Raw genomic sequence first — 15,003 nt, 5'->3', positions numbered from 1 at the left:
GGAAGATTGGTAACCCCGCCCGTACGGCACACCCCGTGTAGAAAAAGGAGCGCTTCATTTACAGTCGAAGTGACGTTGCAGACTAAACCAGCTGCATTTACTTTGATATGGGATGTTGCAGCAAGCTACCACTTTCTCAAATGAGGCGTCACAAGAATAACAAGTAGGTATTGTAATGTCCAGCTTCCTCATTCTATTTAAACCATACTCAACCAACAAAAAGTCCGACTTCATCTTGTTTATAATGCATAACTTAAGAACAGTTGAAGTCGTTGCTATGGGAAACGTCGGCTAATGTTAGCTTACCCAGAGCCCAGACGGAACCCGGATTGAAGCGTTCATGTCACCGTTTCGCTGCTTTTAAAGATGCTGGTTGGCAATATGAAGTCACCAACTAACAGACGAACTTGTCAGCCACATATTTGATTTATTTATTCATTTAAAGTGGGTGTGATGCACAAACTGATGCAGCGCGTTCACGTAGCGTCCACACGGTCGAAAAAATGAGTTTCCCACGTGGAAAAGTAATTCCTTGGTCTGTTACTGTTTGCTTGTTTCCACGAGGAGTGACTTGGGTTACTACTCAGAAATAAAATGTAGTTGACCATGTCTTATAACGTCCTTGTTGTTCCGAAATTACGTAATTAAGCTTATGAACGAACTGAAGCCGACAAAGCATCGTTTGACACTGAGAACTCCGAGCATCCGAGAAGCTCCTGAACACAGTGATTTCAGTTTGCCGCTTCTTCTCTGGGTGGCGCTCAGTGCTGCCGCCAGTGGCCGAAAGCTGTACTGCAACAACACTGATTTTTTTTTTTTTTTTTTTTTAAGAATCGCAATTTCGCTTCCACCCACCAGTGGCAGTACTGAACATAAACTCTCCGATTAGGAAGCGAGGAGGAAGTCGCTATGTTGAATTTTTGGTGAAACTGTTGTTGGTGAAACTGGCTGGCATAGCACAGGCGTAAGTTAAGTTTTGTTATTTTTACAGAAGCCTCGAGTTGAAGTAAACTCTACTGAAGTTTTACTGAATGCAAAAAAAATGTTGTAAGGTGGATTTTCAAATATATAAACATGTGCTATTTTAGTAACCTTTCCTCACGTCGTTTCAACAGCTGCCTGCTGTAAGAACTACTGTTAGCAAGGTCATCAAATGTAAAAAGCTTTTGACGTATTCATGTGAATCTGTTGATGGCAGGGGTTCCCAAAGTGGAGACACTGAGAGGGGTGGTCGCGAAATGCCTTCCAAAAGCATTGATTAACATTTAAATAACTTAAGATTGTATATTTTACTCATTATTGTAAACATAGATCCAAAAATAAGTTGATTTGCGAATTAAACCCAGTCACTAAGTGAAATCAATGTGTAAAAATACTTAAAATGTAAGTTTGCAAATGGCAGCAACAATGAAGGTGTCTGCTGCTTTTTGCACATAAAGATGGACACACCTGTGTGCCTATTCAGTAAGTTTGTATGTCCACTCATTGCTTAAGTCTATACATGAAAGTTACTTGTATTATGCATCTAGCCTTTCAATACAATACAATACTATATATAATTTGTGTTTGGGTAGTCCTATTATTGAGTGGGTGTGGTGGTGGCCTTAACCACCTCTCTGGACAGTGGGGGGTCTCTTGCACCCTTATTTAGGGGGTCACACGTTGAAAAGTTTGTGAACCCCTGAGCTTATGCGTAATTCAGCTGTTGTGGCAAATGTGAAAAAACAAATGGTCATGCATTACTTTGCATTCGTCAACAAGCCTGTCTCTTAAAGGTCTAAAGTAACGATTCACACCCGTCCGGCTGGATCCTGTTAACCATATTATATATGTTAGGCTACAGCCCCTCCACTTACATGCATGATCTACATAAGGGCTGCATCTTTGAAAGTAACATGAGCCTTGTTTTCCTCAGATAAATGTCTTCTCCAAGCCAAGCGGACGAAGATGAGGTGGAGGAAGTGGAGTTTGTATCAGTAAGTTATGTGTACACTTTCTCTGTTAAAAACAGTTAATCAAAGGTCAAACTGCATTTTCTGTCTGTTGACATTGACTGGACTTTTAATCAGACTGAATTGCTTTTTTTTGTTCTTCTTGGATAGTGCGTTTAAAAAAAAAAAGATTCACCCCTGGTTGGACAAATCCTAAACAAATCTAAAATTGATTTCAAAACAGTCTCATTTGGGCTAAGAATTACTATTTGATTATTTAAAAAGAGCAATCCAAAAAGTGGACATCTATTATGTTACACTTTAATTTGATGTTAAGCAACAGATGGATAAGATTAAGGGGCATGAGTAGTTATGCAAGGCAAAGTTTCTGTGTTGCTTTGATTCAGGCCTAGATGTGAACCTCTACATTTCTAAATGACATGGTGTCTCGTACCGTTTCAGGAGGGCCAAGTCAGACCAGTATTGGAATGTATTGATCTACTGAGCGATGATAGTGAGGATGAGGGATGTTCATCATGGGCAGGCACTGTGAGTGGCTGAAAATAAATCTTTTTTTTTAGCACAATAATTTAATATCTTTCTGCAGCGTTCTGAAATTTTCAACATATTCTTCTGTAGGTTGAAGATGAAATCACCTGTCAGAGGAGGCGTGTTACATCAACTTTGGACAGACTAGCACACCAGGTAGCTCTAGAGAAAAAGGAAAGAGCAAATAAATGCAGAGCATTCAAGGTAAGGTTACTTCAATACTAGACAATTTTCCTCCATTGGGTTGTTCATTTTATGAAGTGATGGAAAAGCATGCGAGCAAAGTTGTAAAAAAAAAAATTCTTGTTCCCACTTTAATCTAATCAGTGCTGATAGCACTTTTTCCTTTCTAAGTTGTTTTTGGGCTTTAAATGCCTTTTATCAGGTAGGACAGCTACAGAGAGAGAGGAAATGTTGGGAGGAGAGAGTTGGAGATAACATGCAACAGAGGTCAGATTTGAACCCATTGCCACCATGAGGAGGACTATAGCCTATGTACATGACCTTAACCCTAACCCAAATTAAATGACTAGTTTTGTGTTGTTATCGAATCTTTCACGTTTAATTTGCAAAACCTGAAACAGGAAATTAAAACTAGATAGAGCCTAATGCATTTTGTGGGACCTACTTTTCAGGACCAAGGATACGATACCCTTACGATGCCTAAAACAGATTAAGCAGTGATGCAGAATAGTCATTCACTGCTCTGAAAATTCAAGTCTGAAGCTTCAATGCTGTCAAAGTCGTAGAAAAACTCTAGGAAAAGGTGATATTTTAAATTAACGTTTTATGGCTACCCTGGAAGGGCTTGATCAAAACCTTTTTAAAGGGCAGCTTTTCGTCCATGGCCGGCCAAATGAAAAGGGCTTGTATGTGGCGTCAAGTAAAGCCAGTTGCAGCAGCAACGGTGCCACCATGTGGGGGAAATGGTGAAGTTATCCTAGAATGAACTGAATTGTTTTTCCTCCAAACAACATTATTCTTCCTTTGTAGCTTAGAAAACCAACATTAATGAACATTTGACACGTTCTGTAACATGATAAAACCATTAAATGTTGGTTTTATCATAAATTAAAATGCTCTGTCATGTTCTTAATCATGTCTTCATGTTTCTTTTTAGGAGAAGCAAATCTCACAAAGAGCTCATGGACAACAGGGGGTATCTTTTAGCCCTGCAAATGGAGCTAATCGGGAAGCAAAGCACTGTGTAGACATGTGGTTAAAGATGCCAGGTAAATGGTTCATCTGTTGCATAGCTGTCAGCATTGCTACCCATGATCCACATGTTTCACATGTATGATCAAAATGTCATTTTGATTTAAGAGACAGACACACAGCGACTTTTAACAGTGCTACTTACTTTGTGTTGGAGAGGTGCAAATGGCTCTGTAAAAGTTATTTCAACGTACCTCTGTGTTTCTGAAGGTGCTAGACCTGGAGTGATCAGCACTGGTTTTGGAAGAAGAGTCAGAGCAGCTCCTTTCCCGAGAGAGAGTTCAACCAGACACGTCTGTCCAGTGGTCAACTGTTGTCGAGTCTATGACAGTGCACCCCTCCTGGGTGGGCACTTAAAAAGGTGATCCTTCTCTCTTCTGTTCAGTTTTTGTGGAACAGCTTCAAACCATTATGACATGTTCACCAATAATATATCTTGTGTGTAGGTTTGATCACTCCCCCTGCGACCCAGCCATCAATCTTAAAGGAATTCAATCCCAGCTCTTAGCTTGTGTTGCCTGTGGTCAACATTTTCAAACTAAAGAAGCGTGGAAGAAACATCTGGAGTCTAAGGTTTGTGCACTTCACTGTATCTGATTTTATGGTTCCTCTGTTACTTTCTGAAATAAGAATAACAACTTGAATTCTGTTGTTTCTTATACCAGGTATCGTCATCTTCCCCTGACGGTCACAGCATTAATCAGATCTATCAGTGGATTTCCTGTTTTGCCTGCCCTGCCTGCTACCTCCTGTTTAACCTCCGAGATGAGTGTCTTCAGCACATGTCCGCCAAAAATCACTTCACAGAGTCACTCGCCATGAATGGTAAAGTTTGCTTAGGAATTTATTTTCTGTAGATTTCCATTAGAACTTCACATGTCAATTTAAAAAAAAATCTAATATATCTAATAATCTTCTGATTATATGCAGTCACAGGGATTTTGTTATTGATAATCATGTATAAATATCATTTTTATGAATGTGATTGTAATCATGCGACTGCAAAATGCATCCTTAAAGTATGATAGTTTCCGATGCATGCTAGATAAGGGAAATATTCTGAACTACTTTGGTTGTCATTTCAGGCTGATTTTCCAATTGTGCTTGTGTGACTGTCTAAAAGAAATAGCTTAGATGCTTTCCTAGAAATATGAATACATGTACCTTTCTACTCTTCTATTCTTTGTACAGAAACTAGAGGAAGAGCGCTGCCAGTTCCCATCCCGCAATATGTGAAGAATCGTCTGGTCACTTTGTGCAGGGATACAACATTTAGTGTCCGCTGCTCTCTATGTTTCAAAGTACTGACCTCACATCAGACTGCTCAAGCTCATTTCAAGTAAGTTTCATTCTCATTTATTCTGTGCATGTAGGATGATTATTATCTGTTGATGTCACATTCTTGCATCGCAGACAGATTATTTTTCAGAAGTGAAGAACTGATTTTTCCTTTCTTTATTTTTCCTCATTAGCGTGCACTGCAGACAGGGCTGTGCAGTAGCCAAGGCTGATAAAACCATAGCACAGGTGATGAAGCAGCTGCAAGTGAGAGGGCAGTGTTCCCTATGCTGTAAAATCTTCCTCAGCCAAGCTGAAATTGATATGCACAAGGAGTCGACCCAGCACGATGTGGAGGTCAACCAAACGATGGCGAAAGCCATCCTTCAGCACTGCAGGTTTAGAGACGTTCAACACGCCCAGAAGGCTGAAGAGGCCCAGAGGAAGAGACAGTCCACGGGCCCTGAAACACCTCTTCAAAAAAGAAACAAGAAGAGGAGAGATGGTGAAGAATCTCCAGCCAAACGGCAGAAACAGAGCATGAGTGTGAATGGCAACACTACGACGTTATGGTTCTGCGAGTGTGGTCAACAGTATCCAGAGGAGGCTGCAGCCAGTAAACATCTCTTGGCCGTGAACCAGATTTTTCATCAGTGTGGCGTGTGTGGCAAACACATGGGAGAGTCCTCAATAGCCCGCCTGCATATGAGTCGCATGCACGGGGGCGCTCATCTCTCTAACTTCCTCTTCTACTGCTGTAAGTGCAAAGTGGAAATGCCTCGGTATCAAGACATCTTGTCGCATGTGTCAGAAGCTCACAGTGGACACACCTATTACACTGAACAGGAAGTGCCAGAGGAGCTGGCCGCTGTCATGGATGCCAAGCCGTCCACCAGCAGCGGAGTCGCCCCACGTTTATCCTCAAAGTCCAGAGTCCTGCAGAGCACCTTGGAGACTCCTTCTCCACCAGCAGGTCAGACCTGGATGTGCAGAATGTGCGAGGACATCTTCGACTCAGAAGCCGACGTGCACAAACACTGCAAGGACTTGAGCAGTCACAGCTACCAGAGATACATCTGTGGACACTGCCCGCAGAAGTTCTTCAAAGAGTCCACCGTGCGCAGACATTGCATGAACGAGCACAACGGGGAGTTGAAGAGTTTCCACTTCTGCGGCCTCTGCGACAGCATGCAGTTTGAGTCTGAGGGAGAGTTCTTGGAGCATTACAAGAGTCTTCACAGTAAGGACTACTACTGTATGGATGAGGTTGGTCAGCCCACTGTTGTTGAAAGCACCAATCAGCCGACATGTCCATGCATGGGTTCCGACACAAGCAAAGAGGAAAGGAAGGCTACATATACACAGTGCATGAAGAATCTGTCTGCTGAAGGCAAATGTCAGTTTGTGTGTGATCACTGCGGTACATGTTTGCCTTCCTACGCGCGGATCAAGACTCACATTCACACAAAACACCAAGCTTTTATCCTGGTCAAGACATTCGAAGTACAATGCGAAGCTTGCCAAGAGACATTTACAGACGTACCGAGTTTCCATAAACACCATCACTCCCAACACTGCACACTGGAACCTTGCAGGACAACATCCAGAACCTGCAGCAAAGGCGTAAAAGTCGAGCCGACCACTGTAAAAATCCTCGACGCTCAGGAGGTCAAACCAAACACCGATGGTAAATACAGTTTAAACCCTTTGACGTCTTATTATCAGCGTCTGTGCAGCGTTTCATTCTGCTGTTTGTTGTCATTGTAGAGATTGAAGACGACGTACTGGACGAGGTCATGAACATGGATCAGGCCAACAAGGAGATGGAAGTGCAAGAAAGTAGGCAACAACAAAAACATAACAATGGTGTAACTCATTCCTCTATAAGTAGCATTTATAGAGCATCACTGTTCTGTCGGCTAGTTTTATCCAATGCAATAAAATGTGTATTAAATATATTTAATATCAATACAGAAGACTGTAGCTCAACTATTAATGCAATTAAGACTAGGAATACTATATTCAACAAAAAGCTGAACATTATAAACCCCTTACTTTTACACTATGTAGACTCATAATTCCTTGTATTTTTTACAATGCATGTTAAATGTGTAAGTCATGTCGTGTTGTGTTCCAGATGATTCTGAGGAGGAGATGGACCATGGAGTCTCTGTGAGTGCAGAAGAAGAATCAAGGGAGTCTGAAGGTACTGTAAATGTTTATATCCCTAAGAATGTAATCCTCTGGCTTCCCATGAGAACGTTTATCACTCGTCGCAGCCCACGGTTACAAGTGCAGTAGCTGCATTGTCTGTTAGGTTATTCTATCTTCTGAATTCTTCTGCATTCTTGCAAATGTATTTGGCCTCAAGAGTGGCGACAGACAACTAAAACCAAAATATAACATGCTTATTACAAACTCTGTGAAATGACAGGATAAACCTGTTTAAAGTAAATAATAAATTATTGACAGTAAGTTTAGTCTTTGCTCTGAAAATGTTAACGTGAATATGGAGAATATCAATATTTAATTAAAGGTCACTTATTTTCCTCCTTTTCAACCAGTTTAAATAAGTCTCAGAGCTCTCCAGAACATGTCTGTGAAGTTTCTTTTTCTAAATCCACTCTGATCCTGTATTTGATCATGCCTATAAACCCCTCTATTTCAGCCCTGCTCAGAACAGACTGTTTCTGTGTCTGTACCTTTAAATATGTAAATGAGCTGTGTCTGACCACGCCCCCTCTCTGGAAGGGCTTGGGTGGCTCGGGCTTTCTCGCTCCATGTCCTATTGTTCACGGTGAGAAGGCAGACTCAGAGGGCAGAACAAACACCTAGCTGTGGGAGTGTCACCCACCTGGGGGAGGGGTCACTGCCCTTTGTGATGTCATGAGGGAAAATCTCCAAACGGCCTGTTTGCGCACACATTTTCTGAAAAGAGCAGCAGGCAAAAGACGGAGAGGATGGACTTTTCTTTTAATTGGGGGGTTTGTAGGCAGGTTAGGAACACATTGTGTATTTTGCATAATATGTGGCCTTTATAAGTCACAACTGTTATTAACAATGTGTTGTGTAGGGCCACATGTGGTTTGATGCTGTTGTAGTGTTCAGTGTGTAGTTTGCACATGCATTACATTTGAGTAATATATTCTGCTTTTTTCCTCTTTTTTTTCAGAGTTGGAAGAAGCTCTTAAAAGAAGTCTCTTAGAGTTTTAAGGCGATGATTAAAAACAACGTCTAACATTCTTCAGACATTATATTTGAAATGTTTTGTACCAGGTATTTATGTTCAGAATGATTTCAATAAATGTATGTCGCTATTAAGCTTTTCTGTTTTAATCAATATAAACATTTATCAGTATATGACAATAAACAAGTCAATACAGCTCATTCCCATCTCACGAGGCCTCTCATTTCACTCATTCCAGCAGACGGCATGTTTAAGAAGGTTAGCTCGTGGATTTATGCAAGGTCATCTGTTGTGGAGACTCGTCACTTCTGTTTGACGACATGTGTGCTATACATGGCATCGATGACCGTGCAAAATGCCGTCCCTTGACCTGTGACCACAACTGCGTCTCCAGTGGCTGTCTCGGGTTTCATGGCAGACTTTGAATCCAGTGCATTTCAAGAAACGTAAGAAAGGCCTGTCTAATGGTGGGAATGTCCTTTTCTTAAGTTTTGTCATGTAGGATCTTCATGTTGGATTTAGACCTCTTAATGTCTTCAAATCACTGTATCGAGTTTAAAGTTTCATTTACTGTTTTTGTTCACTTTACCTCAGTTTGTTTTGCCGCATAAATCAACAAAATGAGAGAAAAACTTTACAGTATACTTAAAGAGAATGTAGCTCAGGTTGTAAACAGTTTTTACACTCATGGATCAAGTTAATCAGGATTTGTAAGTCCACGTAGTAGTATTTAGCACTCACCCTCTAATTTCACAGCGGAAGTCACATGTAGGCTTCAATGTGGTCTTCTCATTTTGATGCAAAGAAGACAGTAATTACAAAAAGGTTAGTTTATTTTGGAAATGTAAAATAAAGAGAAGAAAAGTGAACTTTAAAAAAGGAGACAAATGAACAACGTCTTACAAAAGAAGCTCTCAAATACGTTCTGTTTCGATTTCGAGGAGTGGGAAGAAGTAAAAACTTCAGCAAGCTGATAAGAACAGGGCTGAAAGATCAGGATTATTAAATATAAAAAACGTCATAACGTTAACGACAGGAATGAATATTATCTATCTGTTTTAGTAGATGGTGAAAGTGCCAATAATTAGAACATTTTGTTCTGCAAACAGGTGCATGTACTGTACATACAAGCCCACATACACTCTGTTCTTTTTTCAGTATTTAATGCATAATGGCTTTGTTTTATCTTCTCTTGCACAAAGCGACCTCGACCTGACATCATGTTTCTCCCCCCTATTTTTTACCTTTGCCTGCATGTTAAAAATTAACCACTTTAAACAAAATCCCGCCTAAAAGTTTTCCTCTAGTGTCCCAAAGTTGTAATACAGCAATTTAACCTTATTTCCTTAAAGTTAAGATTTACAATCACCTATAAATAATGCAGGAGTAACAACTAAATAACCAGAACCGTCAAAGTGGCATTTATTTATTTATTTAAGTGTTTATTGGGACCCACTGTAGCCTCCTAGGGGACCTCCAGGGGGTCCTCCGACCTGGTATTGGGAACCTCTGTTCTGGACTGCTCGGGAAACTTCTACGAGGACAGGACTGAAGGAAGTCACAGCCCATGTTTGGAAATGTTCACCCTTGGGAGCTGCTGCAGGCGGAGAGAGAGAGAGAGAGAGAGAGAGGAGCGTTCAGTCTGCCGGACAGTTCAGAGTGTCGGCGCACGCAGTGAGGATTTTCTCTCCGGTATACGGATCATTAAAGTAGGCTAACCATTCTTCAACATCATGGCTCAGGCGAAAATCCACGCGAAAATGACCGACGGTCCGTGCAAGTTCAGCAGGACGATGTCCATGGCTGATCGCTCCGGACGCCTCCTGGAAAATTTGGATCAGCTGGAAATGAGGTACAGTAACAGGCCGGAACATGTGCGGTACATGCAGGACGCTTCAGGGGCTGTTTCAGGCAATTTAGAACTAATTTAATGATAAGTATGTTCATGTAAAAAAAAAAAAAAAACTACCTCTAAGAAAATTAAAGGAGCTACGACAACGAGTCAAGTCTAAATAAATAAATATCTAAAAAGTTTATTGAAAATAAAAAGGTGTGTATTGGGGTAACTTATTCTAGTGTAGTGTAATAAAATGAGAATGAATTTGATTCTCAGATTTGCCATTATTACTGTCTCTTTACAGCAGCCCGTTATGTTTTCTTGCGAAAGGATGTGGTTGTACGGATGTCAGTGGTCATGTGTTGTGTTTTTTTTGTCCTGTCAGGGTGGAGGCTTTGCGTGAAACAGCATCGGCCATGGAGCAGGAACGAGAGTGCATCCTGGAAATGCTTCAGTCCATACAGAACAGTCAAGAAATGCGCAACATCTGTGCCGGTGAGGCTTCTGACTTCTTCAACTTTGAGAGTCTGATTCCACCTTGTAAAAACTGGGATTTCACTGTAACATTGTTATCCAATGAGGTTATGCTTTGAGCGCTGGAGTAGGGTGGTGGTTCTTCAAGAATCTCAGGGGAGGGAACGAGGCAACATGAGATTCTGCACCCCACCCAAGCATGAACCAAGATCTCAGTTTATGTTCTCAATTTAAAATATTCTTCATGTTATGAGATATAAAAGGCGACTCCCTTCAGGATAAAAAGCCGACACATATATATAAAAAGGACTTGGATGTAAGACAGAAAATATAAAATTTGATATTACCAGAATAACTTTGATGTTATACAAGAATATTGTGATATATCAAGGTTCAAGGTTGTCTTTATTATCCCTGCGAGAGAGCAATTTCTTATGAAGTCAGCAGTAAAATATCAATACATTTTTTATTTGTATAGCACTAGTTCATAACAAAAGTTATATCAAGACCCTTACTCTTTGTTTTACTTTCTACAAAGACCCAACATTAATCCACCATGAGCACAGCACTGAGCAAAATTTAGCAAAGTAACAGTGGAAAGTAAAAACTTCCTACAAGAGGCAGAAACCTCGAGCAGAACCAGACTCATGATGAACAGCCATCTGTCAAATCTGTGTTTGGGTTGAGAGGGGGTAGAGGGCGATGCTGAAATAGAGAGACAGATAGAGACGAAGAAGAGCAACAACAACAAAATGATATACCTAAAGGGATCCTCAGTAAACATCTGTTTTATCTAATAAAGCTTTAAGTCTGTCAAACTTAGTTCAGTGATTTGTAGTGTTGTTGTCAAGACCACACTAACCGAGACCAGTGTGCTCAGAGACCGAGACATTTAAGGATCAAAACCGAGACAAGACCAAGACCATAAATATCACAGAAACCGGTCTTGATTCGAGTCCACGCAGTCTGAGACTGAGACAAAACCAAGTAAAACTACCTCAGATTCCAAGATGAGACCGATTTCCACAAGTACCACGACACTACTGAGTGCCTTACACGGTCATAAAAACATGACGTAAACATTACATGAAATGCACTATTGTCTAAAGAGTCTAGGTCAGAAACTTTTATGTGTTTATTCAACAATTCAACTTGTACAAAAAAACAATGTTATGTCTCCCATTCAGCAACCGGGGGATTAGAAAATAAATGAATGTTAATCATTTTCAATAAGCATAGTTTTACTAATGTTTTCATTTATAATCTAAGATTGATACTTTGTGTCTTTTTTTGTAAATTCATGTTACTATGCTTCATATAATTTCTCCACCCACCCCTAGTAAAAAGCTCTACACTGACCACATGCAGCAAACTACACAGGACTGTACATACAGGACAGATGAGGAGGTTAGAACTTACAGAGATCTAGTGCAATCTCGCAGTTACCCTATAATATTTGATTTATAAAATGTATATGCATTGAGACAAATAGCCACTGCTTGGATTCCTTATGTGATCTTATATTTGATTTCCTGCTTGTTCTGTGTTTTCTAGGAGAGAGGGAAGAGTTAGATTTAACTGCAGACCGTCTGATGGGCCGCACGCTGTCTGTGGAGATCTCTGTGGGCACCATCAGAAACTCCCAGCAGGAGGAGGCGCTGCGCAATGCCACATCTATTATCGATGAGATGGCGAAAAAGTTACTGGACGACATGGCGAGCGGGCGCCAGCGGCTGCTGGCCCTGCTTGCCGCCTGTGTGACCGAGGCCCCGCCTGTTGCCATCGACCAGAAGTTCCAGGCCGTAGTGATCAGCTGCGCTCTGGAGGATCAGAAGAAGATCAAGAGGAGGCTCGAGACTCTAGTGAGGAACGTTGAGAATGCTGAAAAGAACATCAAGATAATGGATAACCAGAAGCTGGACGACCCAAAAGCCAATGGATGTCAATAAGACTTGTCACCTAAACATAAAACTTGTCTTTAATGCCAATAATCTCTTGAAGTACTTTTTTAACCCTTTATTAACTTTGCGAGGCAGTAAATGATCCCTTATTTAATGTGATAATGAAGCTTAGGGCCAAAATACAGGAAAGCCTAACAATCCCCATCAATCACCCTGAAGGAATAACATTTTTTTTCTGAAATCGTCAAGTTATACCTTCAAATTATTGTCAGCCTTTTACAATATTCTGCTTCATATATAGAACACACAATGGGGTTTCACATGTTGCACACAAAAGTGCACAATTGATCCATCCATTGCAATGATTCCAATGTTAAAGAGTATGTTTCTCTTGTTTCTCACAGTTTAAATCAAACACTTCACTTGGTAAGGATTTGAGATGTGCACACACTCACTACCTCTTTGTGTGGAGGCTACACACGTCACATTAAGCTGTGGAGTTTAGTTTGTATTTGCACTGAGCGGTTTTACTGTCGGATAATGTGTAAAAAAAATAAAAATAAAAGTGAATAAAAACACTCTTTCTAATCAATGTTCAGAACAGCAGTCTTTGAGTATGTCTAAGTTATCCTAATGCAGATTAGAATATATAGAAAGCTGTTTTTATGTTGGTGTTTGGGGTGTGTTCAACCTACATTGTGGTATTTTAATAGGATTAAAATGCTATTATACATAATCTGTGAGAGCCTAAATGAACACTTGTTTAACCATCCAGTATTTACACACATTCAAAATTAACTTCTTACAAATTAAAGATAACTTACAAATACGTCATTATTCATTCAGTACACATCTGTGTTCACCATATTTATTTTAATTCTCTGACTGACCTATTTAATAAATTCCCCCAAAACCATCTCATGTAAAAAGGAAGCAAAAGGGAGGTGTTTCTGTGACACACAGTGAGCTGTAAACATTGGTAAGTGTGACCATGAAGTGTTAACTCCTGTCTACTTCTTGTAAGCATTTTCAGGCACTCCCAACCAAAACATGTGATCTGTCCCAGCGGGTGGAGCTCGAGTTCACTCCCACCTGCTGAGGAAGAGAGACTCTTTTGTACGACAGCGTTTCTGAGGTCAAAAAGGATCTTCCACACCAGTGCAGGTTACTTATTCAACTTTTATGTGAGGCACTGGTCAAAGTTCCAGGCAGTAGCATCCTTTAGCAACAGTATGCACTTTTTTTTAAATTAAGATATTTTGGGGGCGTTTTGTCTTTATTTTGACAGGTCAGTAGATAACAGTAGGAAACCAGCGAGGGAGAGAGAGGGAATGTCATGCAGGAAAGGAGCCACAGGCCGGACCCGAACCCAGGCTGCCAGCCCAGTGGACCCCAGCCACTGCTCATGGGGTGCGACCTTACTGCTAGGCCATCTGCGCCCCCCAGTATACTTTTAAAAGATATCTAGTCCATATTTGCTTCAACTTTCACTGTATGCAGAAAAGTGAAAGACTGAAAGTAGAGTTTGGGTTTAAATATTGAGCAGGCAGAAGAGTTTTTTTGCACTTGAAATGACACGACAAATGCACAAGAAAAAAAAAAAGTTTTATTTATGTTTCATTTCCATCAACTTTCCCCCTAAAACACAAGGTGGACACCTGTGTTGAACACCTCAAGTTGCGATACAAATGTTAACTGTTAAAACAGGAAATCCAACGATTGTTGTTTTTGTCACACTGAAAGTTTTGTCTATTTTTAAATGTTCATGAAATTGGTTGACGACGTCAGTTAGACATTAAGAAACAGATTACAACACCTGAGTGACAGCACATAAGTAATGGTTAGTGTTGACGTGTGGTTCTTTAGGATTATATGCCATCTTGATGATAAAGTGCGCTTAAATCAATTCAGTCAAAAAAAGGCAAAGGAAACACATTGATACAAAGAAAAGAAAGCTCGAGAAGTTATTTACAGATGTTCTGCAGGCAATTTCAAACAAACAGCGATAGAAGGCATTGAATGCTTGATGGAGGTCAATGGGGAAGAATGTAAACATGGACAAGGCATTGTGGCATTGCAACCATGGTATGACATTCACTGATGTGTAAGAAGGTACATGCATTACACATTATGAGACACTTTTCAGAACAGCACTGTTTACATACAACCAAACGAGAGTGCTGGAAATGTGACACCATTTTAGTATCAATGGTTCAAATTGAGCACGATCTAAAAAACAGCTTTGAATCATTCATGTGCATGCTCACTCTTACTCCAAGATGTTTGAGTTCTCTTAATCCAAGTTAAACACATTCAATTGTTTAGAAAATGAAATGTTCTGACAGGATATATAAGACTTCAACACATATTTCTTTCTGCTTAGTAAAGAGTTGTCTGTCAGAGAAGTTAAAAAAATTTAATGTTTTAAATCAGACCAGGCAGTAACATACAGTCCACAGCTAGCTGATTTGAGGACTTAGCATTGGTTCAGGCACCATTCACTACACGAGTACCCTTGTAAAGTGAGAGCAGACTTCGATTTCTTGCATAATCGCAGCACACACAAGTCAAATATTCTGCCTGGTCCGCTTTTTGTACCTTCAGAGAGCACAGATTTACTTTGTGCACATG

At 40.4% G+C, this 15,003-nt stretch overlaps 2 protein-coding genes across 7 annotated transcripts; both read left to right on the top strand.

The window, feature by feature from the left end:
- The first annotated feature begins 69 nt into the window (after nucleotides 1–69).
- znf451 (zinc finger protein 451) lies at nucleotides 70–8,360 on the top strand. Of its 6 annotated transcripts, none has more exons than XM_061039604.1 (13): nucleotides 70–163; nucleotides 1,916–1,976; nucleotides 2,394–2,480; nucleotides 2,571–2,684; nucleotides 3,601–3,712; nucleotides 3,906–4,056; nucleotides 4,142–4,268; nucleotides 4,361–4,520; nucleotides 4,887–5,034; nucleotides 5,168–6,660; nucleotides 6,741–6,812; nucleotides 7,111–7,179; nucleotides 8,146–8,360. In XM_061039604.1, exons 2-13 carry the CDS (start codon nucleotides 1,920–1,922, stop codon nucleotides 8,184–8,186), a joined length of 2,631 nt encoding a protein of 876 aa, XP_060895587.1. In that variant the 5' UTR covers nucleotides 70–163; nucleotides 1,916–1,919; the 3' UTR covers nucleotides 8,187–8,360. The 6 variants fall into 6 exon arrangements, with proteins under 6 accessions (XP_060895587.1, XP_060895590.1, XP_060895588.1 ...); XM_061039605.1 differs by having other exon boundaries at nucleotides 85–167; XM_061039603.1 differs by lacking the exon at nucleotides 70–163 and adding an exon at nucleotides 815–964.
- Nucleotides 8,361–9,774: 1,414 nt separating this feature from the next.
- bag2 (BCL2 associated athanogene 2) lies at nucleotides 9,775–12,964 on the top strand. Its single transcript, XM_061039609.1, has 3 exons — nucleotides 9,775–10,012; nucleotides 10,383–10,492; nucleotides 12,026–12,964. The coding sequence occupies exons 1-3, from the start codon at nucleotides 9,894–9,896 to the stop codon at nucleotides 12,418–12,420; spliced, it is 624 nt and encodes a 207-aa protein (XP_060895592.1). The 5' UTR covers nucleotides 9,775–9,893; the 3' UTR covers nucleotides 12,421–12,964.
- Nucleotides 12,965–15,003: the final 2,039 nt, after the last annotated feature.

Source organism: Labrus mixtus, chromosome 6 (assembly GCF_963584025.1).
Source record: "Labrus mixtus chromosome 6, fLabMix1.1, whole genome shotgun sequence".
Lineage (NCBI taxonomy): Eukaryota > Metazoa > Chordata > Actinopteri > Labriformes > Labridae > Labrus > Labrus mixtus.
This window is presented reverse-complemented; position numbering and strand designations above follow the sequence as displayed.